The following is a 25,409-nucleotide window of genomic DNA, read 5'->3' on the forward strand; positions in this document are numbered from 1 at the left end:
AAAAGTTAGCTTTACAAACATGGGAATTTTAATTTAAAAAAAATTCTTAACAAAACTATACAGTGTACAAATTACTGTCTACAAGGTAGGCGGTTCATTAAGAAGACCTTTCGCTCTTCTCGCTACTTGCAGCTTCACAGATTCATTCACATATTTTTTAATGGAGCTGCCCACCCGAACATTACCCGATAACTATATTGCTATAATTAAGATTTTTGCCATGTCTTTATGTACAGTCTCCTTCACTGCCTTTTATTTTTTTCCTTAGACAAGCCTCAAATGCTCACGTCACTCCAGGGGAAACACACTTCAGAGGCACTGTGAGCGGTGGGTGGCAGAGCGGCACACAGAGGCTGAACAGTGCCACGGAACTGATGGTTGGAGACACCACCCCCTACTCATGCCCTTGGGTGACCTTCACCATCCTGAAGCTCTGCAGTTCTGGGTAAGGGAGGGGCGTGCAAGACCTGCAAAAGCGGGGCCCTTCGTCAGAGTATACTTCCTGGTACACGAGGAGGAGGCCAAAAAGTTGATTTGAGATTTTATATATATAGTAGTACTTTTAATAGTTCTATCTCAAAAAAGGAAAGAAGGAAAAATCGATTTGAAATAAAAAAGCAACACCTGAACTAGGCCTTTGTATTCAAGAGGCAGGCAGGAATACCCACAGTGTGTAACTTGGTTAGCTAGAACTGCTCATTCACTGGCAAAAAAGAGAGCGAGTCTGCCTTTAAAAAATACTGTGTGTCCTGTGAGGTTCATTTGTTCACCTAATAGGTCAAAGATACATGAAGAGCTTGGCTGAGATGATCTGTTTGCTACCAGGGCAAGTATCACGGAAAGGATTGGACTTACTTTGGAACTTGCACTGCTAGGATCCCGCTGTGCTGTTCAGCATTTGGGCTATCAAACTGAATGGGCTAATCAAATACAATTCTCCAGCCCATAAGCATTGTTCTAAAGTATTCATTATTAAATGATATGCTGTGAGAACAATTGACAGTTTATTTTATTAGGCCATGGCCTAGGGGAAGGGGGCCAGGGGACTCCTTAAGACAGCCTACCATGTGTCGCTAATTCTGAAAGATTTTCCTTCTAGTAATGAATACACTCAGTGGGACTGGGGGGTGAGGGAAGGGCAAAATAAAACCAGCCTCCATTCAGCCTCTAGCCCTCAGGGGAAACGAAATCAAATATATAGTTAAGGTACCATTCCTTAAAAAAAATCCCATCAGCATCTAATGGGTTTAATTCATCCACAGGAAGATTAATTGCTTAAAATTCTATATTTCCCTTCTGCTCCGGTTCTCAGTTTTAAAAGGGCAGGTAAAATGAAAACAGGATTTACTTTTTTCTTCCTTAAAAATTGAACCTTGATTTTAATCTATCAGTCCAAATACATTCAACAATAGCAACCCTCTGTTCAATCTTCTGGATATTAAAAAAAATCCAAGTGCACTGCCATCCATTTGAAGTAGTAAGTCACAGGTAAATCATATCCTATCATTAATGAAATGAAATGGGGACGAAAAGTGGTGGAGAAGGAATACAGGAGACTCCCTCCAACAGGTCTAATGTGTTTTCTAGGAGAAAGAATATTCATGTGTTAAACCCTCAAAAGTGTTAAACATCCAACATACCCTATGTGGACATTTCAACAAATATTTTTGCCAAATATGAGACAGGCTCACTCTCCACTGTGGATCTGGAACTTTCAAAAAAAACTATCACCAAGCCAAGTCTGCCTTTTTAAGCCAAGTCTGCCTCCAGGAGAATTTGTTGTGTTTGCTTGTTCTTACTATAGTGTTGTTATGAAAACCAGTAATGAGTTCAGCTTGCACCCCAGGTGGGAAGTTAGAGAGGGGAACCTGTGTAAGTTGAAGTTTGTCACAGTAGGCAGAACAGTCGCTTTGCAGCCCAGGCCCATCTCAGGGTGCACTGCTTCACAGCTACACTGTAAAGTGTTAAAAATCCTCCCACCCACCCCAGAATATATATATATGTATATTAAAAAAAATCCCCTGTCCATCTCTCAGTACACAAAAGGACCTCATCACACTGCAAAAATAGCAGTACCCACTTTGGTCAATTAAAACAAACAAACAAACAAAAAAGCATACATTATTTTTTTTTTTTTAAATCTGTGTACTTACCTATAATAACCAATACAGCTAAAAGCACTACCTACATAGGCAAAACTTGGTATTGCATAATTCATATAAATTTGAAACCCCTCCCCCCCAAATATTAATTGGAAGATGAAAAACATGAAAGGTTAATAGAAAAAAACACCAAAATACTGAAAATATTGCTGGTCGATTACAATTTTTAAGCGGCAACTATACACAGCCATGATATGCTTTATAAATGTGAGATAAAGGTATAACTGTCTAAAAAATCCATGATGTCACACATTTTTCTTCGTCTGGAGTACAAAATATTTTGTCATAAAAATGGTAAAGATTTAAAATGATAATAAATGCAGCAAAACAAGTGTAGTGATGTCACTTTGTTGTTTTTTTTTTTTGTTTTTTTTTGTTTTTTGTTTTTTAGATTTCAAGGCAAGGCACGTAATGTGGACATTATATCTTCGTGCAAATTAGGATTACTGGAAAGAGTATTTTTAATTAAAATTTTAAGAGACATAGAGGCAAAATGTGTCTGCCCATGCACACTATGGATCTGTCAATACAAGAAATTTGTTGAACAAGGCTAATGTCTGAAAGCACCATGCAAGTTTTCAGCACCCTGATTCCATTTGTTTTCTCAAGAGTGCGTTTTTATATCCTACACCCTGGCGTTCCCAGTTTGTAAACTGTAAGCTTTACCCTCGTGACATGGATTTGCCTGCCTCTTTGTCTCTATAATGCAGATTTTATAGAACCTTTTGTACACCCTATGGGTTCTTGATGCAACCAGTAATTTTAAATAAATAAATTCTACCTCCAAGGAGGCTGCAGCTAAACCAACATAAGTGCTGTGTTTTCATTAATTTTATTTTTCTCAAGCACATGATTTGTCTTGATTTAATGCCTTTTTAATGCCCTCAAAAACTGAGGGGAAAATAAATTCGTTCAAAATTATTTTAAATTATTTTTAATCCCCTCAATTTAGAGTCCAAGGGCTGAAGGACTTATAATCATGATTCCCCTTTAGATATAAATTTATAAATTGCACTTGCCTCTGTTAAGTGTTTCTTTTGTGGGGAAAATATTATATTAATTTTTACTGTTGCATGCAGAGATAACACTTCACCTACATAGAGGCATTTCTTCCATAGAGCCTTTGTGTTCAAACTGTTTTTTTCCTTTTTTCTTTTTTTCCTTTTTTTTTTCATTTTTTGTTTTTTTAAGATTTCAAACTGGGTTACACACTGGAAAAGGCTGGGTTAAGGGCCAAAATTTAATAAATCTGTACTGATAACTAAAGGCTACAGAGATTTCATATATGTTTTTTAACTTTTAGAAATCAGAGTGCTTATAAAATGGCTGGCTCATGGCTCTGTCACCCAGCACCTCTGACGCCGCCTCCTAGCCTTCGTTGGTGAGATAACCAGGAATAGTGATTCCATGCGTAAACAACAAGAATACTAAACCAATAAAACTAGCTTATCATGCAAATATTAAGGCATCTAGAAAGTCAGTTAAAATATATTGTCATAGAGACAGAACATCTATTTCCCAGCGGACTTCATGTAACAAAGGCTACGTTGCAGGGGCTGCGATCTACCATCAGTGAAATATCATCGACCCTTTTTATGTCATTACAGTTTCAACCTTAAGGGAATTAGTGATTGTAAGTGCTGCAATTGCTGGTCTATTATCTTCTTTCTTCAGTTTCTTTCCTTTCACCCTTTGTTTTGTCCAGTCTTCCTCTTTTCCTTTTTTTAAAAAAAAAAAAAAAAATTTCTTAAACTATTGTTGTGTTTCTTTTTCCCTCAGTTGCTTGTTTCTGCTTGAAGGAAAGGTTCTCCAATTATGTTCAAACCGTAATTTTGGACATTTGCCGGTAAGATGGGTGTCCTATTTGACACTTGGAAAGGAACCAAGCTAGCCCAGGTACCAGGACTGTTGAGAGGAGAGGGGCAGCAGGGAGGGAAGAAAAAAAGAAAAAAAACACAATGTTAAAATCTACAACAATATGAGCAATATAAGTTCCAGATGCATCAAATTATTACTATCACTATTTTCAAAATTACAGTCTAATATGAGATAAATGTGCCAAATTATACATGTTATACCTATCTATACTCTATAGTCTATTTTTTAAATGAAAATTAAGACAAAAGTGAGGCAGAAAAATCCAGAGTAAGATATATAAACAATTATTTAATTCTAATTGATTGAGGATATTCTAAAATATTATATATTTATCAATATAAATGCAATATGATTCATTTTTGTACAGGAAAAAAAAGAAAAAGAAAAGCAGCAATCTGTTGATACCAATACATGTTGCCAGTTATATTCTGATCTTGTTTTACCTTTAATTCACAAGCAATTCAGTGGTCAGATGGGTTTCAATTTCTTACCTGCCTATTGGGTTGAATAAAATTGAAACGTACAGTGAAAGATATTTCTTCTCTCCTTACAACAGGAAAAAAAACTACATGTTTAAGGTAGGCCCATGCATAATATGCAATTTGAAATGCCCAATTATCAAACATATTTTAATCAGAGTTTTTTAGTAAAGACCGAACAAATAAGAATCCTAGAACCAAAATGGAACACAGCTTTTCTTGTTCTCTACAGAATACCCATTGTGAGGAAAAACATTTACAGGAGGCCACAAGGGTCTCTGCTTGTGCTGATTAGTTCTATAGCTCTCCAGTGGTTTTCTTATCCTAACCCTCTTTAACTTACTTTCAGAGAGAACCAGAGTTTTTCCTTCCAATGCATGTTTCCCTACACTGGCTTGCAGCAGAAGCCTGAGCACTCCCTGCTCCTCCCCATCAGTAATGATACCACATTTGAGCTGCTCTGCACATGGGGAGTTTGGAGGGATAGGTGTCGGGTTGAGGGGTGGGGGTGTTGGAGGCAGTAAATGATAACATTCCTGCCTTCCTCTCATCAGTTCAACTTTCGCCTATGCTGAATTACAGGCTGTTTAAAAAAAAAAAAAAAAAAGGCTGGAAAACAATTCTCTAATTGCTACTGGCATGGTCTCCCTTTAAGAAGTATCATATGGAGGATAAAAAAACATCAGATCTAGGTATCATGAAACAACTCTACAGCACACATTTTGGGTACACTTAATCTAATGTATTGCTTGTTCCAACACTCAACTCCAAATGAACGTCAGTTAAGTAACAGCTGCATAAATAATCATGAACCAAGAAAACATCAAACTGACAATTCCGTACTCATATTAGTCATGGCCTAGCATGGAAACATACTTTCAATGTTTTACATTTTATTGAGTATCCCTTGCTTTACTTTTGAAACCATGAAGTGAGATGGGCACTATTGTTGTAGCTATCAATCTAGATATGCTCATTTGTTCATACTTTAATTCCAAAAATACAAAAACCTTTACGGAATATCAACCTAAAGGAACAATTCTGAATTTTTTTAAAAACTTGATACATACTGTTTTTACTCTGGTGATAACCTCTATACAAAATGTTGCTTGTTGCTACACATATGTACGTATTTCTGAGTTAACACTTCAAAAAAACATCACAATCACCATTTGTGCTCAAGGGATTTTATAATTAGACTACAAACTCCAAGAAAGCAAAGTCCATCTCTAGTAAAATATCTAGCACATGGAAGATGCTCAATACATTTTTCAGACAAACAAATCAATTAATTGTTTCAAATCACACCCAGCTATATATTTTTAAGAGGTGTCACCCAAGATTACATATAGTCATGAATATGTTGTGATTTGGTCCCCAATAAAGAGAAAATAGGTATCTCTGAATTTAAAATTAGATCTACTTAGCATTAACAAAAATTGATTAAGCAGGAATAATCACATTCAAACTAAAAAGATATGTCCTCACAATCTGATGAAAAACTTAACTCTTAAGAATACTTGTTATTGAAACTTTTACTAAGCAGCTTAACTGTTTTCACATATTTCTCTTCCCACACACATCATCAACAATTATTTTTGTGCTTTGCACCACTGATTGGGAACAATGTTACATAATGAATCATGAAACTTATTTTACCCTCAACTGTGTTTCCACTGCACTTTGTACATGGTCCTGTTACAGCATTTATTACTTCATAAATATCTCTATCTGGGATTATCTTACTAACTGAAAGGTGAACTTCACAGAGAAAATGACCTAGTCACATCTATCTTTATAGAGTCTGAGCATAGCTGGTGCTATTTCTTAACAAATAAAATAAATTACAAAAACGGGTATACATTATTTTTAACCTGAAGTAAAAAGCATGTACCAAAAGCAAAAGGACTAGGCAAAACAGATAATCCTTGACGGTAAAATACAATGTCAACAAGCAGCAAATTGCTTTGCAAAATTAACAAGAGTGCCAAATTAAGTGAGCTCAAGAAAGTCATTTGGAGATTGTATGCTTTAGGGATATAAAGTATATTTTAATGATTGAAAATAGATGTGGCTCCTTACATGGACAAGTCTACCAACTAATGGCAGAAAATTCAGGGTTTATTTTGCAATAACTCTCTTACTCAGTTCTTTAGAAGAGACATATGTCATTCTTTGGAAAATGTTCAATAAAAATAAATTGATGCTAGTCACTAACAGGACTCTTGCTGCAGAATGCCTACCAAATTTAATTTAAATGTTTATTTAAATCTTTCAAACAGCCCATCCTACATTATGACCATATCAAAATTGCAGAGTGCAATATATTTGTCAATACTGTTTATGAACCTTTGGGGGGAAATAAATCTCAAACATTAACACTATGCAGACCCCATATACGAGTTTTACAAGTCTCTTATTGCCAATTTGTAGGTTAAGTTCAGAACTATAAGGGACAGACATTTTTTAGAGCTATTTTTGGTAGTCCTGTTGAAAAAAAAAAACTTGATAAAACTAATTCAATGACTGAGATAACAATGTAAATAAATATATTTAATCAAAGTAATATAGATTACTTAATTTCAAAAGTACAATGTCTAAAATTGCATACTTATTCAGGTAAAAATGTAATAGTGCTTTTTATACATCTAACTCTCTATATAAAAATCAATAATCACATGTATAGATAAAATAAACACACAAAAACAAATCAGTTACACGTAAAATGCTTAATAGTTTTAATTCACACTGAGAATTACTATATGGATAATCTTATGTTCATTCCAACTATCTGCATTCCAATAAGAGACATGAGAATATAACTGAAAGGATTTCAAAATATTCAAGCTCAAATTCAGCTACTTCAGCAATGTATCTTTGTAAGTGTGCATTTGCTTTGTTTTTATCAAATTTCTCATTGCTGAATCACATTTGTTTGGGCAAACAGAAGATGAGCATAGCTGAAAGCTGAAAGCACATCTTTAGAAAATATAAACTAGATATAACCATTTAAAAAAGATATAATTACTTTGCAAAAAAATCAAGCAGAATTTGACACAAAAGAATTTGATAGTACCTTAACACAAAGTACGACTCATCCTAATGACTATTACTATGTATATAATGAAATAATTCATTATAAAATAAATACACAAGAGCTAAATCAAAATTCCAAAAATAAAATGTTTGATATCATGGATACTATTTTCTTGCTATTTTGACCAAATGTATGACATGGCTCCCCCCAAAAGGGAAGAAGCAAATGAATTATTTTTGACCTTAAGATGCATTACTGGTGATGGTCCAAGTTCATTTTTGTATTCATAAGACTACCTCTGAAGTACTGTATTTCTTCTAGGTAGCACTCTGCAAGAAAATCTAACTTTATGGCATTTATTTGTTGAAGCAAGTAACCAAATTATGTCATTGAAGAACAGCTAAAGGTAGTCAGGGAAGATACAGCAGTTGAGGTGGAAAGGAATATAGACTTCTTAAGCATGATTCAGGTTGAAGGAATAGCACAAAGGCAAAACTTCCAGACGATAGCCATGCTGAGGACTTACTATAATCACGGTACCATCTTTGGTGTTTTACATATGCTACGCCACTTGATTTTCTCAATGAGTTCATGAGATGGCCATCATTATCTCTGTTTCATATATGAGGAAACTGAGGCAAGTTTGCCCAAAGTCTCCCACTTAGCTCTCAGTTATGACTCAGATCTGTCTGATTTCCCTGACCATTTCACTATATTATATTGCCTCCACAGGAAGTCAGATGACTTAACATAAGAAAGAACTTTCGAACAGAGTGGTCTGAAGGCAAAATTAATTGGCTTCAGGAGACAGTGAACTTTTCATGCCCCACACAAGCTGGATTATAACCTAGCTAATGTTGCAGAAGAGACTAGTGCACAGAATATGTAGCTGGTTTAAGTGGCCAAGTGATCTGAAATTCTATGTATTCATCTCCTCTGAAACAAATCTAGTTGAAGTTCTACTAGGGTGAGTTCTACAGCATGAGGATTAAGGGGGGAGAAGATACCCACTTCTTCCTTTTAAAAAGATGCACTATTTCTATATGTCTTATCCTGGATACACTGGGTAAAATAGTTCATCTTTGCATCTACCTACAAAGAGTAAAGAGACGCTATACCTTTCAGTGAAAGAAAGGGAGAAATAGCTCTGGGCAGCCATACCAACATTTTATGGTTCTGTTTTTTTAAATTGTGCATTATGTGAGTGTGTCTTCTAGGCCAAAAGATTTCGGCCCTTACCTTTTAGCTCACTAACACCTATGAACCCCAGGGTGCCACATAAACATGTATGAAGCCGTTATATTGAGCCAAAAACTAAACAAAGTCAAAGACTTTACATCACCTATTAGTTGGAGGTGATTAAAACAATAAGAGCTATTTTCAGAATGGCAAAAATCATTTATTACTAGTCTGTGTGTATTTGATAATGGATGAGATAACATACTTGTTAAACAGTTTATAAAATGTCTAAGTATCCAATATGTGAATATTTTTCAGGGCAATAATAATATTGTCCATTTAGAATTTATGTACTGGTTTAATCATGAGAAAATACCATATTTACTTCAAAGATAGTAAGTACCCTTTCAAGAAGTTTAAAAAATATTACAGGAATAAAGCACAAAGAATTGTACATATTAATACATACCAGTAGCCACATTATTTACAGATGGCAATAAAAATGAGCAATGGCCCAGAAATCATGGGGAATAAATAAAATAAGTATTTTAATTTAAAAGAAGGATTTGCCTTTAGTTCCTTTGCAACAGTTTCTGATCTCCCCAAGATGGAAAGTTTTTTACTTCCTTGGCTAAACATTCTAATTTTATTGGCAAAATATTAACACACAAGTATTAGTATTTCTTGTAAAATGCACAATAAACAATTTTCCTTATTAATAGCAAAAAACCTGTCAGGAAAACTATGCTGTCCTGGGTTGTACATGGGTGCATTTGGACTGGTTGCTTACTTCAATATAACACAAAGGCCGCAGATTATATTTTGTGAAAAAAATGGTCACTCAGACCAGTAGAAAGAATAAATACTTAAATTGAATCTATTTATGTATTAGAACAAAGAAAATAGTACTTGATAAATATACTAGTTGCTAGCACTTATGTAATGTGTATTATTTGCCAGGTACTGTTCTACATGCTTGACCTACCTTAAAACTTTTAATCCTCATAACAAATCTATGAGAAAAGACCATTATTATCCTGATTTTACAGATGATGAAACTGAAGTTAGGAAGTTAAGTGTTGTGCCCAACTCATATTGCTACTAAATTGTAGAAGGCAGGACTTGAATTCGAGCAATGTCATTCTAGGATCTGTATTTCTACCCACTAAACTTCTCTCATCTCCCCTTCTTGTGAAGCATAGTTTACTTTTTTCACTGGACTAGAAGTTATATTACCACTGAATTATACAAGACTCTGTGAATTAAGGTTCATATCACAATGAAATTCCTGTGGAAGTATAACTCTTGAGCTCAAAATTCAGCGCAAATAACTGTGCTTTATTTCTCCAATTCCAGTTCCTTTTCAGCTGAACGCAGTATTTGCTTTTGTTTTACATATGTGCAGATGTGGCTGTATGTCTATAATTTGCTTGTTGAGTTCCACTTCAGATGAGGCTAGACTGGAAGTGAAATATACAAAGTACTTTACACCGGTCTTGGGTTTCTTCGATTTATTTTCCCCATTTTTAGGGATCATTATTGCCATCTGAATGACCCTATTTGCATGCAAGATGATTCCTAATGATTATTACTATTTGTAATAATCTGTATCAGAAAGCTCCCTGGCTAGCTCTTACCTGAACTGCAAAGTACTCTTGTGGGCTCTCTGGGAAATACCAAATATCATAAACTGCAGGTGGCTCATGGAATTATTCTAACTGCAAGCAATAGGACTTCACAGTAATGAAAGAGAAACGTATTTGTTTCTTAACTAAGTAGGTAAATAGCTTTCTTTATTGCTACTCCTTGGGGACCAACGGTTTTGAAAATAGCATATCAAAATGGTAGACCATCAAATCTCATTAATTTATATTCAATTGTTTCAGAAGTGTTTTGTTCTTAGGGCATAGTGGATTGAATGTTAACTTTACCATGCATGAGTGCTAGCATTCTCTAAGTAAAATAATAGCATCTACCATTGAAACGTTTTATCTAATAAAGAGCATAGGGCAAGAAAAGCCACTCCATATGGGAGCACTGCCACTAAGTATTAAATGTGTTTCTTATAATTACTGCACTCTTTGAGTAAAAAATTCTTACACAATCCTTGAAGACTTGAATATGGCAAACTACACTTAAATAAACACCTCCTTAAAATGTTCGGTTTAAACATAAATAAGAAAAAAGCTCTTCCTCAACAGGCCAAATTAAGGACTTTTAAAAAAATTGTGTCTGATCTTTTTCAAATTTTAGAACTGAAAATGAAAGATGAAAAATTATTATGATGACTAATTATAAATAAATTACAGTACACACATGCATACATATATAAGAACTTAGGTAGCTGTGGGAGGTTTTAGTCAATTAAAAAATATAGAATTATCAGGCTCAGAGTAATTATTTTATCTCCTCCCACAGACCACAGCACAGTGGAGAAGCCCACATGTTGATTTCCAGCCTCTTTCTGTCTGTATTCCTCTCTACCCTGGGCTCCTTTTCAATGCTATTGTTAAAAGTGGTACTGCTCCTCTTATTTGCATACGTGAAGATTTAACAGCAGACAAAATTCTCGACAAAAAATGGTGCTTCAAAATAGTGCCTTTCACTAGAGAAAATCACCCAAGGCATACTAAATCAAATAGAAATGTAAGTTTTCTACAAAGCAAAAAGAGACTCTTTTATAAATGATTTTCATTTAAAAGGAAAAATCAGCATTATTTGCACAATTTTACCTCTAAAAGATGAAACTTATTAGTATCAGAACGCTGAAGCATAAAATTACAAATGATGAAATAACTGAACACATTTTAATATTATGCTTGCTACTCTGTTCACATGGGCAAAAGAATCTTCCTGTGTGTGAAACAAAGTGAACAAGAGAGAATAATTGTAACTTTCTGCAATTTCTCAATATTTAAAATTTGCATTCTTCAATGACTTGACCTTAAGATTTTGCCTTTTCTTTTATCACTTATGTTTATTATTATATTTATTAATTCATAGGCTTTGTTATTTAACTAAAAAAAATCATCATATCCCTACTAACAGCGCTAGCAAAAATGAGAACCAAAAAGGTAAGCTAATAAATGGTGCACTGGCTGTCGAGGGAACTGATTTCTTATGGAAAAAATACACATGTAAATATGGCACTTTACATAAAATATATGCAAATAAAGTAGGTGTTTAACATACTTCCTTTCACTGCAAAGGGTTAATCAGCAAGGTTTACATTTGGGAATTTTCAGAATCATGCTCCTCCCTCTCCAGTAGCGCTGCCAAAAATCATCTGACAGGAAACGTAAGATTAAGTTTGTCCTACCTAAGCGAACAAAGAGTGCTCTGAACAGGCCACTGGTTTACTGCAGAGCGGGAACTTTTCTAATCCTGCTGGAATCTGCAGTCCTGCTCAGAAAATATCATGGAAAAAAGTTGTTTTCTTTCCTCTAACATCTTGTCTCAGGATCATCTCATTTTGGTCACACTGCAGATCCTGCTGCTTCTCCCATAAAGGTTAACTTAAAGCTCCAAACATAATCATGTGGAAAATGGACATTATTGATTCCTATGGTCCATTGTTCCCCCATCCTAAGTCCCTGAAGTTCAAGTTCAATCTGGAATTACATCATGTCTGGTTTCTCCTGGTTACCAGACGGCTTGAGACGTGACCACAGCTACAGAAAAAACAAACAGCCTTCTTCACGCTTCGGCTCCCCTATCGATTCAAACGTAAACTTTTTTTCTTTCTCTCAAGTATGCTTCAAGTATGGAGCATGGTTAATTTAGAGATTAAGTTCCAAATTAGATTATCTAATGGCATCTTAATGGATTGCTGACCCATTTCCTGTGGGATGGCAGCATGCAAGTCTGGCTGGAATACAATTAATTTCTTAGGAAGTGTTCTGAAGAGTTTGCCTAGATAAAAAGGAAACGTCGTGTTGTACAAATCTTTCTTTATAAATGGAGAAAGTTAGGAAAACTACGACAAATCCCAACATATTATTCAATAGCCAGACCACAGATGTTGTGCGTCTGTGAAAACCGTATTAAGATCATTTTTAAGAATGGTAATGTTTTTATTTTTGATTTCATAACAGGTGCAAATAATTTTGATAAGAATAGAGTAATTCCTTTAAAAAGAATATTCAAATACAAAGACAAAACTAGTTAACAGCCCCTTTACCAAACAACGGTCATGTGAAATGTTGGTTTTTGCAATTCTCCACCTTGAACCAAAGATCCTTCCATTCATCCACCGTATCAGCATTTCTATCATAGTCCCAGAGTGGTGCTAGGGGCCCAGAACGGTGTATAAAAAGTTGAGGATTTGAAAACACTTTAGAGCTGACAGCGGAAAAGGAAATTCAGCACTCGGAGAATAAAGCCCCCCCCCAGGAACTCCAGGAACAACCCAGCTGTTGTACTGTAGTTATGTGTCAAGATAACAAACTGAGAGCAGGAAATGCTAACCTAGTGAATTCGCAGGGATGGTCTTAGTGTAATGTTGAAATACAAGTTAACTCTTAATATTACCTAAGGACATACTCCCCTTATCATACATAGGCCACATATATGTGGAGATATACACACACACTACATACACACACATATATATGCATACACACAAACACATATATGTAATACAAACATGGTTTGCAACCCATTATTGAAAATTATTTTTGTTTAAATATTCATTCCTTTGAGAGCATACATTTTACAAAGAAAATGTTATGAACAAAGCAAGGAAAACGGTTGAGGCGAGTGTTATGCAAATTAAGTTACATGGATAAAATGAGAGCTATTACCCCCCCAACTTTTTTTTCTTTTTTTTTTTTTCCTTCCCTCTCCTGACCAACCAGATCCAAATAACCTTTACTGGCTGCTAAATTTCTCTTGAGAAATCAAGCAACTCTCTAGAATTGCAGTAATAAACGACAATTTCTTAGAAAAACATGTGTAAAGTAACTACAGAATGAAGTATTCAATCCATAGAAAGGAACTGCTAACACATGTAACATGGAAAATAGCTGATAAAAGTCTCTTTGGTGCCATTCAATTATGGCATCCGCAGAAACACAAAAATCCTTCCAATCATTTTAGTAAAATCTTCATTTATTCATTATTTCAGAGGCTGAGCAAATGGTTTGTGTAAACATATCCTTCGGTAACACGCGCATGTTTATTTTAGCCATCTGAAGCCTTCTTCTATGTTTATATAAGCCATCAGACACATACAACCACTCACTTGTGGCTTTGCGTTTTCTTGAAAGGGGTAAAGGGGGAGAAGAGAGAATGAAACAATAAATTCAGTTTCTCTTTTGCATGAAGCACTCCCTCTAATGTTTTAAAATAGCTTATGTTTATATTATTCTTGGATTGTCCTTCGGCTTTCTTTTTCATTCAATTATATTGATCTTTCATATCTGATAGTACAGGCTGTATTCTGACTATGACTTTAAGAAAGACAGCCAGTCAGGGAGTAACTGCTGTATATGTTTATGTCCACATAACTCATATATACAACAAGGTAATTTGTCCACATGAGACAAAGCACAAATAAACAGTACCTACCTTAAGCAATTCATCACCTATCATCCTCCTAAGATCTTGAGCCCATTCTGACTATACTAGAAGAGAGCCCTTCATGAAACCAGTATCTTACTCTGGGTTAACTGCAGTTCCTGACCTTTCACTTAGGCAGAAAAATTGACTCTCTCAAGGTGCAAGCAACTCCTACGCGTGTGCGTACACACACACACACACACACACACAGTTCACAAAACAGTTCACAAAATTTTAAGGTCAAAACAACAAAACACCTTCAGGGTTGTAACCTAATAAGGCTGTGAAAACTTTCTCAAAGAGTCAGCTTTGGTTCCTAAGGGAATGCTTAGGCCTTGGGGTTGGGGGTGGGTGGAGGAAATCTTCCAGCTTTGATTATACTCGCACAGCTCCCTTGGCACTGCCATTTTCAGTTCCGACAAGAGCTGCGTTTGACATGGAAACACCTCAACAGGGCAATTAGTATAAAGCAGAAAAGAGGGTGACCATGGAAAAGTGATTGTACAAAGAATTTAATGACAGCAAACAACAATCAATCAAAATAAAGCAAAACCAAAACACCCCTTTTGCTCTGTCCTGTTCTACTACAGTCTCCACGGATTGCCTTTTGTTAAAAGGCAACTACCACAACAAAAATAACCTGTGATATTTTATTTATTCCATCGCGACAAAGGCAAATTATTTAATTCTTTGGATGAATAGACCTATATTTCTTAAATATTTTCAACTTATTCAGATGATTCTAAAGCTATAGCTATGCCCTGAAGATTTTAGATGTCTATTATCTCCCTTAAAAGTGCTAGTGTTACAGACATTTATGACTTCTTTTTTCAAAATTCTTTCAAAAAAAGTTTTAAAAATAAACACAGGTCATAAATTCTAAATGATGAATAAGCTGTCATGCCACAGACAAGGGCTATTTGTATTATCAAATATGAACTCTGTTGTGTCCATTTTTGAAAACTGCAACAAAGCAAAGCAAACTGTGTCATTTGAATTTATTTATTCTGAATTGCATCACACCTAGATTTTAAGAACTGTGAGCATTTCAATCACCACAGCATTTATCACAGCCCACAGATTCAATAATACCTGTTGAATGTAGAATGTGATGGCTGCCATTATCAATTATGTGCTTTCTGAATCAGGATAGAAAGAGAAGAAACAAACCAAGATACTGGCTGGGTGTGGTGGCTCACGCCTGTAATCTCAGTACTTTGGGAGGCCGAGGCGAGCAGATCACTTGAAGTCAGGAGTTTCAGACCAGCCTGGCCAACATGGCGAAATCCGACGTGTACTAAAAATACAAAAGTTAGCCAGGCGTGGTAGTGCACGCCTGTAATCCCAGCGACTCTGGTAGCTGAGGCATAAGAATCACTTGAACCTGGGAAGCAGAGGTTGCAGTGAGCCAAGATCGTGCCACTGCACTCCAGCCTGGGTGAGGAAGTGAGACTGTCTAAAAAATAAAAAACAAAAACCAAAAAAACCAAGATACCTTTTAAAGAGCTTTTGGAATCATTAAGACCATTCTACATGTCATTACCTACTAATCAAAAGAAAAGTTACTATTTTTGAGAGGGAAAAAAAATTTCACCTAAATAAATTCTGAATATTTTTCTGACTTACTATGGCCTGAAACTGATTACCACATCAATTTTTCACCAGGAAGGGGATTTGTAACAGCAACAATACTGCCCTAAGAACTGAGTGTAATCATCAGATTCATTTCCTCCAATACATGTGTTGTGAGATTTATTGCCCACTCACCTTCTCTTTCCATGGGCTATCAATTTTTTATTCAAAAAATTACTAGTAACTAGGTAAAGTTATATTTTAAATCTCTAACAATTTACAAATATGCTTTAGAGGTGCTATCCTATTTTTAGATTTAGTAAGCCAATCAATATTCCATAGATTTGGAAGTTCACACAGCTATAGGGGCACTTACAAACATGAGTGCATGTCATCTGGTTTGCAATTCTTGTAAATATGGTAAGTTTGTATGCAGACATGAGCCATTTTGTTAACTGATAGAGCATGAAATATAAGAGAGTTATTAAATAAAATATGGAAATATTAGGTTATTAAATTCAATTAACTTTTATTAAATAAAATATGGAAATATTAGGTTATTAAACTCAATTCAATTAACTTTAAAATGTATATTAATTTGGAATATTTTAATGAGATGCTTTAATTTAATTTAATTACGACTATTAATCGTTAAAGGCTATTTGAATAAGATGCCTACGTTGAGTTTATCTTCTTTTTATAAGCATATATTCTATTATTTTCAAAAGGGATGATGAATACAATCTTGTTGAAAAAAATCACAATATGTAAAACTGTATCCCTTTTAAAAGTGGATGTTATATCAATCTTCAAGAAGAAAAGTCACATGGTATTCAATTCAGTAGTGAATTAATAAAAAGTCATTGTTTTTAAAAACATAATCTGAATTTTTTCCTTAATTTTTATCTGAATTAAAGTAGACATTTAATTATTTTGATTCTTTAAAATCTACTCTTTGGCAATTTCTGTGAACCAATACAGAGATGAGTAGACGATCTACAACTCTATCTGAGTATATACCTTTCTATAGACACTTTCCGTAAATGGAGGATTACAATCAGAGCAGGGCTGGAAAATTATGTTGACTCTACTTGGTGAACTCCTTCTGGGATTACCTCACTCTTTTCTGCCAATGTTTATTTCTTATTACTTATGATTATACCATGAATCTAATTATTTAATTTGTCAATCTGACACAATTTGTTCTTAAATAAAATAAATGATACATAAGAAGCAGCTGACTTTGAATTGCTTACTTTCTAAAGGCAATGCATGAAACAATATCAGAACTGGTTTTGAAAATGAAGTTTTAGAATAGCTTCCTCAGCCAACCAAATAAAGTCAATCTTCCATGAATCACAGCAGTATACAAACAGAAATTAAAACTTTAACAAATTCCTTCTTCAGCTACTGATTCCAACAGTCTTCCTACTCCGAAATGTATGGGTGCTGTCAATAACAGTTAAATTGACTAACCAAATTTTTTTTTACTAGTTTTTCCCTCCAACAGGGGAAAAAATGAATAGTGAAATGGCTTAGAATTAGCAGTAGGGGAAAGAGTCAAAATAAGAAAAATCTACAACGTGAAAACCAATGCTTTATCCTCAGGTAGCTGAAAAATCTTCGCTAAAGCTGTGATTTCACTTTTCAGGTCCTAAAATCTAAATGTCACATTCCACCCCCTCCCCGACCAAAAATATTATAAATTGTAGAAAACATTTTATAGCATTAAAAAATTCCAATGATCAGTAAGCATATACTATAGTCCCAACTTAATTTGATGTTCCATTTACATAAGAAATAAAGGAGGAGGACAGGGAAAGAAGAATGGCATAGCCAAAACAACTAAATTTTCAACATATATTTTCTGTAAAGCTGGTTAAAAACAAACACTATAGCTCATGTAATTTTTAGGTGTAAGTGTAGGGTTGGAAATAATTAAAATGTTACCTTTGCCAAGTAATTCCCAATGTATCCTCACTGGTACTGGGGTATAAATGCCTGCCGTTTTGATTCATGGTCCAGTCACAAATCCTCAGCTGTCAATTGAAACCTAGCAGTCAGATATGGATCGAGCAGTACTACAGTTTTTAGTATTTAAATGAACACATGCAAACTAGTACTGTACATGGCATTAACCTTACTTTCCCAAGAGGCAACTTAAAGAAAAAAAAAAAGCAAAAGAAAATCTTATTCTTGAAAAGCAAAATTCCTAGACTCTTTTTTAGAAAAAGCTATTGCAATATGCTTCTCTATTAATTAAAGCATACAAGAGAAACAAGTGCTTAGAACATAACAATTAGCCATTATTAGAGTACAAATTGAGCTGGAATAAAAGCAAACGTTAATGTTCAATAGAGAGATATATTTTAGAAAGAAAATAAAAATGCTTTTTTCTATGCATCACACCAAATAATCTGCACTGAATAAAATAATCAATAACTTTAAGCATGCAGTTTGCAAAACATAGAAGACATGCAGTTTAGAGGAGAAAGGCCAACCTTATAAACATTCACCCTAACTTGTGTTTAGAAGCATCAAGGTCTTCAGTTTTAACCTTTTACTAATTTTGTTTTGCTTAAACTGGCATTGTTTAGAAAGAGTTGATAACCATTTCTAGTTTTATTTTAAACTCAGAGTAATGGCATTTAAAATACTTTACTACATCTGAAGAAAGTGAGGAATGCACTGAATACAAGCTGAAACAAATTCTTCCCAGATCTCCGAATCATCAGCTCTGCCCTTCAGAGACTGTTCGAGTAACCCTATCCAGCTCTGCTTGGTTAACAGCTGCCCTACAGTGCTAGCAGATTTATTGAAAAGATATATTGCTTATTTTTATTCTTAAGAAAGTAAACTTATCTGGTTGGGGGGGGGAACACACTAGAAAATCACAGTTTTTAACCTTCAGATGGCCACACTGTAAATTAACAGCATCTTACACTGAAAAGATGACTTCTGCACAGTAATCCACTAAACCTTGTTTGCTGCTTTTCAGTGAGAATTTCCAGATGATGACTGGAACCAAAATACCATAAATTATCATAATCTAAAATTTATAATAAACGATTTTAAACATTTCTGATAATGTTATGGTCCAAAAAAATATGCTATTAAGAATCTTCACTTTCCCTTTTAGACTCTCGAGCTTCTGCACACACTAAGTAATAGTGATTCAGGAGTTTTAGAAAGATAGTTTTTGCTCATTTTTCTGTAGATCTATGAGGCTCCAAAAATACTAGCTAAAATTTCCAAACCATGTGTTTTAATTATTTGCATATTTCAGGATTTCAAGTAAAAGTGATTTTATGATCTAAAGAACTGAAAAAATTCCCTGCATATACATAGATAGATCAACAGATTGATAGACATGTAGATTCTGCTCAGGATATATGTCATAAAGAAGTCATAAATCAGTAAATAAATTAGAAAGAAAAATAAATATTCTTTTTTTTTTTTGAGACATAGTCTCATTTCACCACCCAAACTAGGATGCAGTGGCGCCATCTCAGTTTACTGCAACTTCCGCCTCCCAAGTTCAAGCAATTCTCCTGCCTCAGCTTCCCAAGTAGCTGGGATTACAGGAGTGCGCCACCATGCCTAGTTAATTTTTGTTAGTAGAGATGGGGTTTTGCCATTTTGGCCAGGCTGGTCTCAAACTCCTGACCTCGAGTGATCCACCCACCTCGGCCTCCTAAAGTGCTGGGATTACAGGTATAAGCCATGGTACCCGGTCATAAATATTCTTAAAATGGACCAAAATACTCGCATAAAGGAAAAAAAAGTATACTTGCTTTGTTTTACATCAAATGACATACTTTGAACATTTCAAAGAAGTAAATGTGTTCAGTCTAGTGGGAAGCAACATGGCAAGATTTCTTAAAAGTCCCCAAAATGGGTTGTCTAATCAAATTTAGTGTGATGGGGCAAATTGTTTTCTGTTTTGTTTTTTACAGTAAAACAATGGTCTATTTAAAAATACAAGTTTTAAAAGTACAATGAAAACAATCAAAAAACAGTTCAAGAAACTTGGTTTTGTACAACAATAATGTTATTGATTAATCACTTACTGATTCTACTGTAGTCAATGAAAATGGAAGGGTTTTGTTTAAGTTTTATTTGGTTTGTTTTTTGAGACAGGCTTTCCCTCTGTTGCCCAGACTGGAGTTCACTGGTACGATCATGGTTCACTGCAGCCTCAACCTCCAGGGATCAAGTGATCCTCCCACCTCAGCCTCCTGAGTAGCTGGGACTACAGGTTCGGGCCACCATGCCTGGCTAATTTTTTTTTTTTTTTAATTGTAGAGACAAGATCTTGCTATGTTGCCTGGCTAGTGAAAATGCTAGTTTTGAATCAAACATTCAGAAGAGGGGAGATGTATATTTAGGTATAACACATTAATTGTGTTAATTATTAACTTCAGATTAGTATCTATGGGGCTCTCAATTTAGGTTGGAGAAGTTTTTAGAAAAATAATATGCTTTCACAAAGCCAGGGGAATCTAAATACCACTCAGTGATTGGCTTATTGTCCCATAGACAACTGCAGGACCACATCTCCTCAGAAGGATGTATTGTAAATTAGTTAGTTTTTTTGTTGTTAATGTTGCTAATATTTTGTCTGTCTGTTTTACCACCCCAAAAAATGTAAAGTGGGCTATCTTTGACCATATGCTGCACACTTAAAAATGAACATATTTTGGGACTTTTCTAAAAGTAGTCTCAAAGGGGATAAACCTGACTACAGCTATTCATTATCATCTATTTAAGATACATGCAATAGAAATATTTTCTCCCAAATGGAAAAATATGCTTAAGTACATACAAAATAAACAATAAATGTATTTAGCAATAATTTAATGCCGAAGAAATTGGCAATATATTAATTAGTATTGAATTTCCTTTTAGTTACTAAAAATGTAAAATATTATAAATTTATTTATCTGTTTAGATTGTGCACTACCATTATCAACCTTTCTTGACGTTCCTGAGAAGACACGCTATAACTTAAGCCAGGTTACTGGAGCAAGAGCCTCTCTCTTCATGTTGGTTTTTTTCAATTAATAAACCTTGGTCATAAAGCATCTTGGAACTAACAAACTCCCTGATAAAGCGAAATTTTAAAGTGATGGTATGGGTGGAGGAAGCAATTAAATCATTAAAATAGAAATCACTTATTCACCAAAGATTTCCATGATAGTAATTCCTAAGAAAATCAATTTCTAATCTTATTTGACCAAGATATTCCTGAGCAAGCAAATTTTGAACAGACTCTAGATATTAAAAGGTTAATACTACACGTATTTAAGCTTCTTTTGGGGTCATGTTACATATTCTTGCCATTAGCGTAATTCGGTTTTCCTAATAAAAAAATAATTTTACATTAGTCTTTAAATAAGTTTAACATAATAGGTGATAATCTTTTTTGAGTTTGAGGTGGTGATTCCTTAGTTTCTGTCCTGTGACAGAATCAGTGTTAGATAATTCAGCTGTAAATTCTCTTTTTTTATTTTAAAACTTTAATTTTAAGTGGCACATAAATACATGCCTTTCATTTATATAGAATTTTCCTAAGTTCAAAGCTTTAAGAACGCTCTAAAAATTTTTCCAAGTATTTTTCATTAAGAAATAGGAAATTGCTTTTTTCTCTCAATAGTAATCAAATTTAAAATACCAAGTGCCACTCAGGTTAGAAATTTAGTCTGTTAGAATTATCTGTTTTTATGTGGAGGTGGGGAACAATACTTATTTTTGTAACAATATAGACTCTAAAAAAGAACTGATCATATGCATATCCTTACAAAAATGCACTCATATAAATCATTTTAATCCTTTAATTTATATGCAGGTACCAATACGAAATTCTATTGTCGAGAAAATGCCCAGAATTTCAAAACCAAACAAAAGGTGAAGTAAGAAAGTAAGATTATCTTTCAAAAAAGCTATCAGTAAAGGGGTAAGGTTGGAACAGTTTAAACAACTAAGGAAGAAGTGAAGGTGAAGTTTTCACTGCATGTTCTTAGGGTGGAGTTCTATGGTCTCTGGAAGGAGAACCTTGTTCCTGGCCCAACTCAAATCAGATTGCTTCAAAGAAAAAAAGTAAAAGGATAGGGGCCATCTGGCTCCTCTCAAATGGCTACATAAAGGGGAAACACCTAAGATTTGGATCATTATCCTTTCCTAAACTATACTCAAATAATCATGTAAGTAGCAGATAACCATAAAGAATTAATATTGCTTGTGACTTCAGACTAATAGTTTGTTTATTCAAATGGGGGTTCTCCTTTGTTATTAACAGGGTCTTTTGTTAAATGCACAGCAATTAGCTTTGGGAACAAAAGAAAGAAGGTAAGCAAAATGTTCTACTTTGCTAGACTCAGCAAACAGGCTGATGTACTAACAGTTCCTATGATGACAACAAATCTCTATTGAACCAATAAACCATTAAACTGTGAACAGAACAATCAACACAGGCAAATTTACCTTCTCACTTTTTTTTTTTAAGTTTACAATGACCCTCAGGAGAACACCTTGAAAGGTATGTTTTATGTTTTCTTGTGTTTCTTCATTTCTCCAGACCCTCAAGGAAACAGATTTTTGAGGGGTGGAGGTTCTTTTTGCGGGGGAAGACAGATGCTCAAAAGGATTAACACTGCAATATTAATACTTTGGATTAGGAGAATTTTATTTTATTGCTATTATTAATTACCTACATGGAGCAAATTAAATGGTCTCTGGATGAATACTATGTAACCTCTGAAGGAATGGTATGAACAAGAAAAATGGTCAGAATAAAATTGTGTTGTATGTTTCACATGTAACACATGCAAAAAAAAAAAAAAAAAAAAAAGAAAAAACCAAAACAAGAAAAAAGAAAGATACTCAAGATCATCCTCATATCTTAAAAGTCACTTCTAAAGCCAATTTCTGAAACCCATGTTTCTTGATATTTAATTTAATTAGCAGAAGTAGAATTAACTTAAATGAGTATGCATAGTCCATGAGCAGAATAAACATTATAAACCATAAATCATAAGATGAGTATTAGAAAATGAATTTTTTTTCCCATTAGAAGCTACTATAACTTGTAAATTTTAAGGCTTTAAGGGACTTTGGAGCTCATGAAGTTCAACCTCTTCATTTTCCTTTCCAAGGTTTAAGGACTTGTCCAAGGTTAGAAATGCCCTGTCACATCAACACTAAAACTCACACCTTCTGACTCCTAATCCCTGGTTCTCACCCACTATACCAGTTGCCTGTCATTGTTCCTTTCCTACCCTGTCCTTCATGTGCAGCTCAAGAATATTTAAAGCTAAGTTATCTGTAAATATAACCTTCAGAATTCCCTCTACCTCCCTGATTCAACTTAGATTTTTTTTAAGTTAATATTTTCAGAAAAGAAGATAATTTTTTACTTGTGTTTTTGTTGATTAAAATTTAAGGTTACATAAAACTTAATTTTACTTTTACATCAATTAGAACAGCTTTTCTGGATATTAGTCTTTGATTCCCAGTAAAGGTAAGTGAACAAACCAGTGAATGACAAAAGACAGACAATAGAAGAATTTTTTGAATTTAAGAACTAGCGAAAGAGCTAAACATTTGCATAGCCATTATTTCGACTGAAACTTCCTTTAAATGTGTTTCCTTTCAAGCTAGCATACGTGAAAAGTGACCTCTTATCCACTTACATACCTACCCAGAAGTCATGTGATAGCGTTTTACGTCAAGCTGTCAATTATGATAACAGACACAATAAGAACAGCCCAAGTGTTGATAGCCTGCTTCCTGACTGTATTGAAAAGTTTGTTGATAGTCCACTTGTGTCCTTTTAATTGCTTGCCTCTAATAAATGACTACCTTTCCAGTGGCAGTACCAAGCTTTGGCTTTGCCATTTGCCACGACAAATATTATAAGAAGATTTAAACTAATATCTTATTTTTTAAAAAATCCTACAGAGGTAATTTCTTAAAAAGGCCATTTTGTGTAACAGAAATTTTCAGTGCAATGAGAAGTACTTTCAAATTCTAGTTTTAAAAACAAAAGTGTATAAGAAAAGTGTTGAAACAATTTAAATATAAACTAAACGAGTAATTGAAATTCAAATAACAGCATTATATAGTCATGCAAGAGATGTAACATGCTGAAGCCCAAGCACCAATAAAATCCATGCAATTGTGAGAAGTAATGCAAAGACCTGAATTGATCAGGCCACTGATTCATTAGCTCTTATTATAGGTAATATATGTATAGTCAGGATATTATAATTTGAGATTATGAAAATAAGACTGATTTCTTATAAACTAGACTTTACTTGACTTTATTGCCTCACTTAGGGAAGGCAAAAGTGGGCTCCTAATTTATTCAATTGAAATCTCAAATATACATCAAAAATTAATATGTACTTTAATGGCTTGTTCGAATGGTGAAATTTTATTTCTAAACAAGAAGCTTCTTAGCTGCAAACTTTTATTTCCAACTTACAATGAGATTTTTAAATATATGTTGATGTACAACAGTAATAATTTACGCTCCTATTATGACCTTAGACTCAAAAGTAATGGTGATAATCAAATTAGCCAGATTCTCTTTTATTAATACTACCAAACTTTCTATGATAGCAAAGGAAGGAGGCCTGAAATTAGCAACTCACTATGAGGTTGACCAGATAAGAAACTGGTGCTAATTCAAGTAAGTTGTCTCATATTATTCATCCATGCTAAAATCGTTATACTGAATTATAAAATAATTTCTATATTTTCTAAGCAACATCCAACACTCTGATAGCTCCCATTTTCTCAGGGAGATAAAATTTGGGAAATGTGGTTCCTTCATTTCCTATCATAATGAATTTGCACAATGTGTTCATGAATTATAACGTATGAGAGAGAAAAGGATATACTACATTTTACTAAACTTCTATGAAGTTAAGTCGCAGGAGGGGGGGTGTTCCACATTTCTGAAAATGTTCCAAACCATAAAAAGACATTTCTCAGCAGAGACTAATGAGTTCAGTTTGCCAAAGCAGGACCCATGAGTTCTTCAAGCCACCAAAACCATCTTCCAATAGAAAAGAAGAATGAAGCTCCAGTTGAAGTTCTGATTTTAAGATTTCCCCCATGCCAATAGCAAATGCAATAACTAAGCCAATAATCCCAAAGACAGACTAGTTCTAAACTTGAAAAGGATTCAAGATTGTGTTAAGAGATAAAGAAAAAAGTCTAAAGTCAAATACTGATCAGCTGGTATGGTGCTGACTGTTATGACTGATTAGACAGGATTATTTTTAATGGCAGATTATCAACTGGTTTACATGAACCTTTTTGAAATAGTCTTCATGACTATGTGAATTTATTTTTAGATTCAAATGAGATCTATTTTCAATGATAGGTGAACTTCCTTCCAGTCAGAATAAACTAGTATTCCCAAGCAGTTAGCAACCAATGTCATCAGCAATAATTATTATAAAAAGGAGCAAAAAGATGTATAATTACTAATAACAATTGTCTGTGTACCAAGTAAATGATATAAAAGTGTATACT

The 25,409-nt window shown here is 34.2% G+C and overlaps 1 protein-coding gene across 25 annotated transcripts in view; it reads right to left on the minus strand.

Annotated features, from left to right (window-relative positions):
• Positions 1 to 25,409, minus strand: part of LOC105489095 (nuclear factor I B) — a 240,750-nt gene that overhangs the window by 2,437 nt on the left and 212,904 nt on the right. For 11 of the 25 annotated variants that reach the window (XM_011753770.3, XM_071077792.1, XM_071077789.1 and 8 more), the window contains 2 exons: positions 17,817 to 17,905; positions 1 to 4,067 (listed from right to left, as the gene is read on the minus strand). The exon at positions 1 to 4,067 is cut by the window's left edge and continues 2,437 nt beyond it. In XM_011753770.3, coding sequence (XP_011752072.1) covers positions 3,938 to 4,067; positions 17,817 to 17,905 — 219 coding nt within the window. In that variant the 3' untranslated portion in view covers positions 1 to 3,937. Of the gene's footprint in view, positions 4,068 to 17,816; positions 17,906 to 25,409 lie in introns of those variants that run through there. The other 14 variants (XM_071077800.1, XM_071077799.1, XM_071077797.1 and 11 more) reach the window with 5 other exon arrangements.

Source organism: Macaca nemestrina, chromosome 14 (assembly GCF_043159975.1).
Source record: "Macaca nemestrina isolate mMacNem1 chromosome 14, mMacNem.hap1, whole genome shotgun sequence".
Classification (NCBI taxonomy): Eukaryota; Metazoa; Chordata; class Mammalia; order Primates; family Cercopithecidae; genus Macaca; species Macaca nemestrina.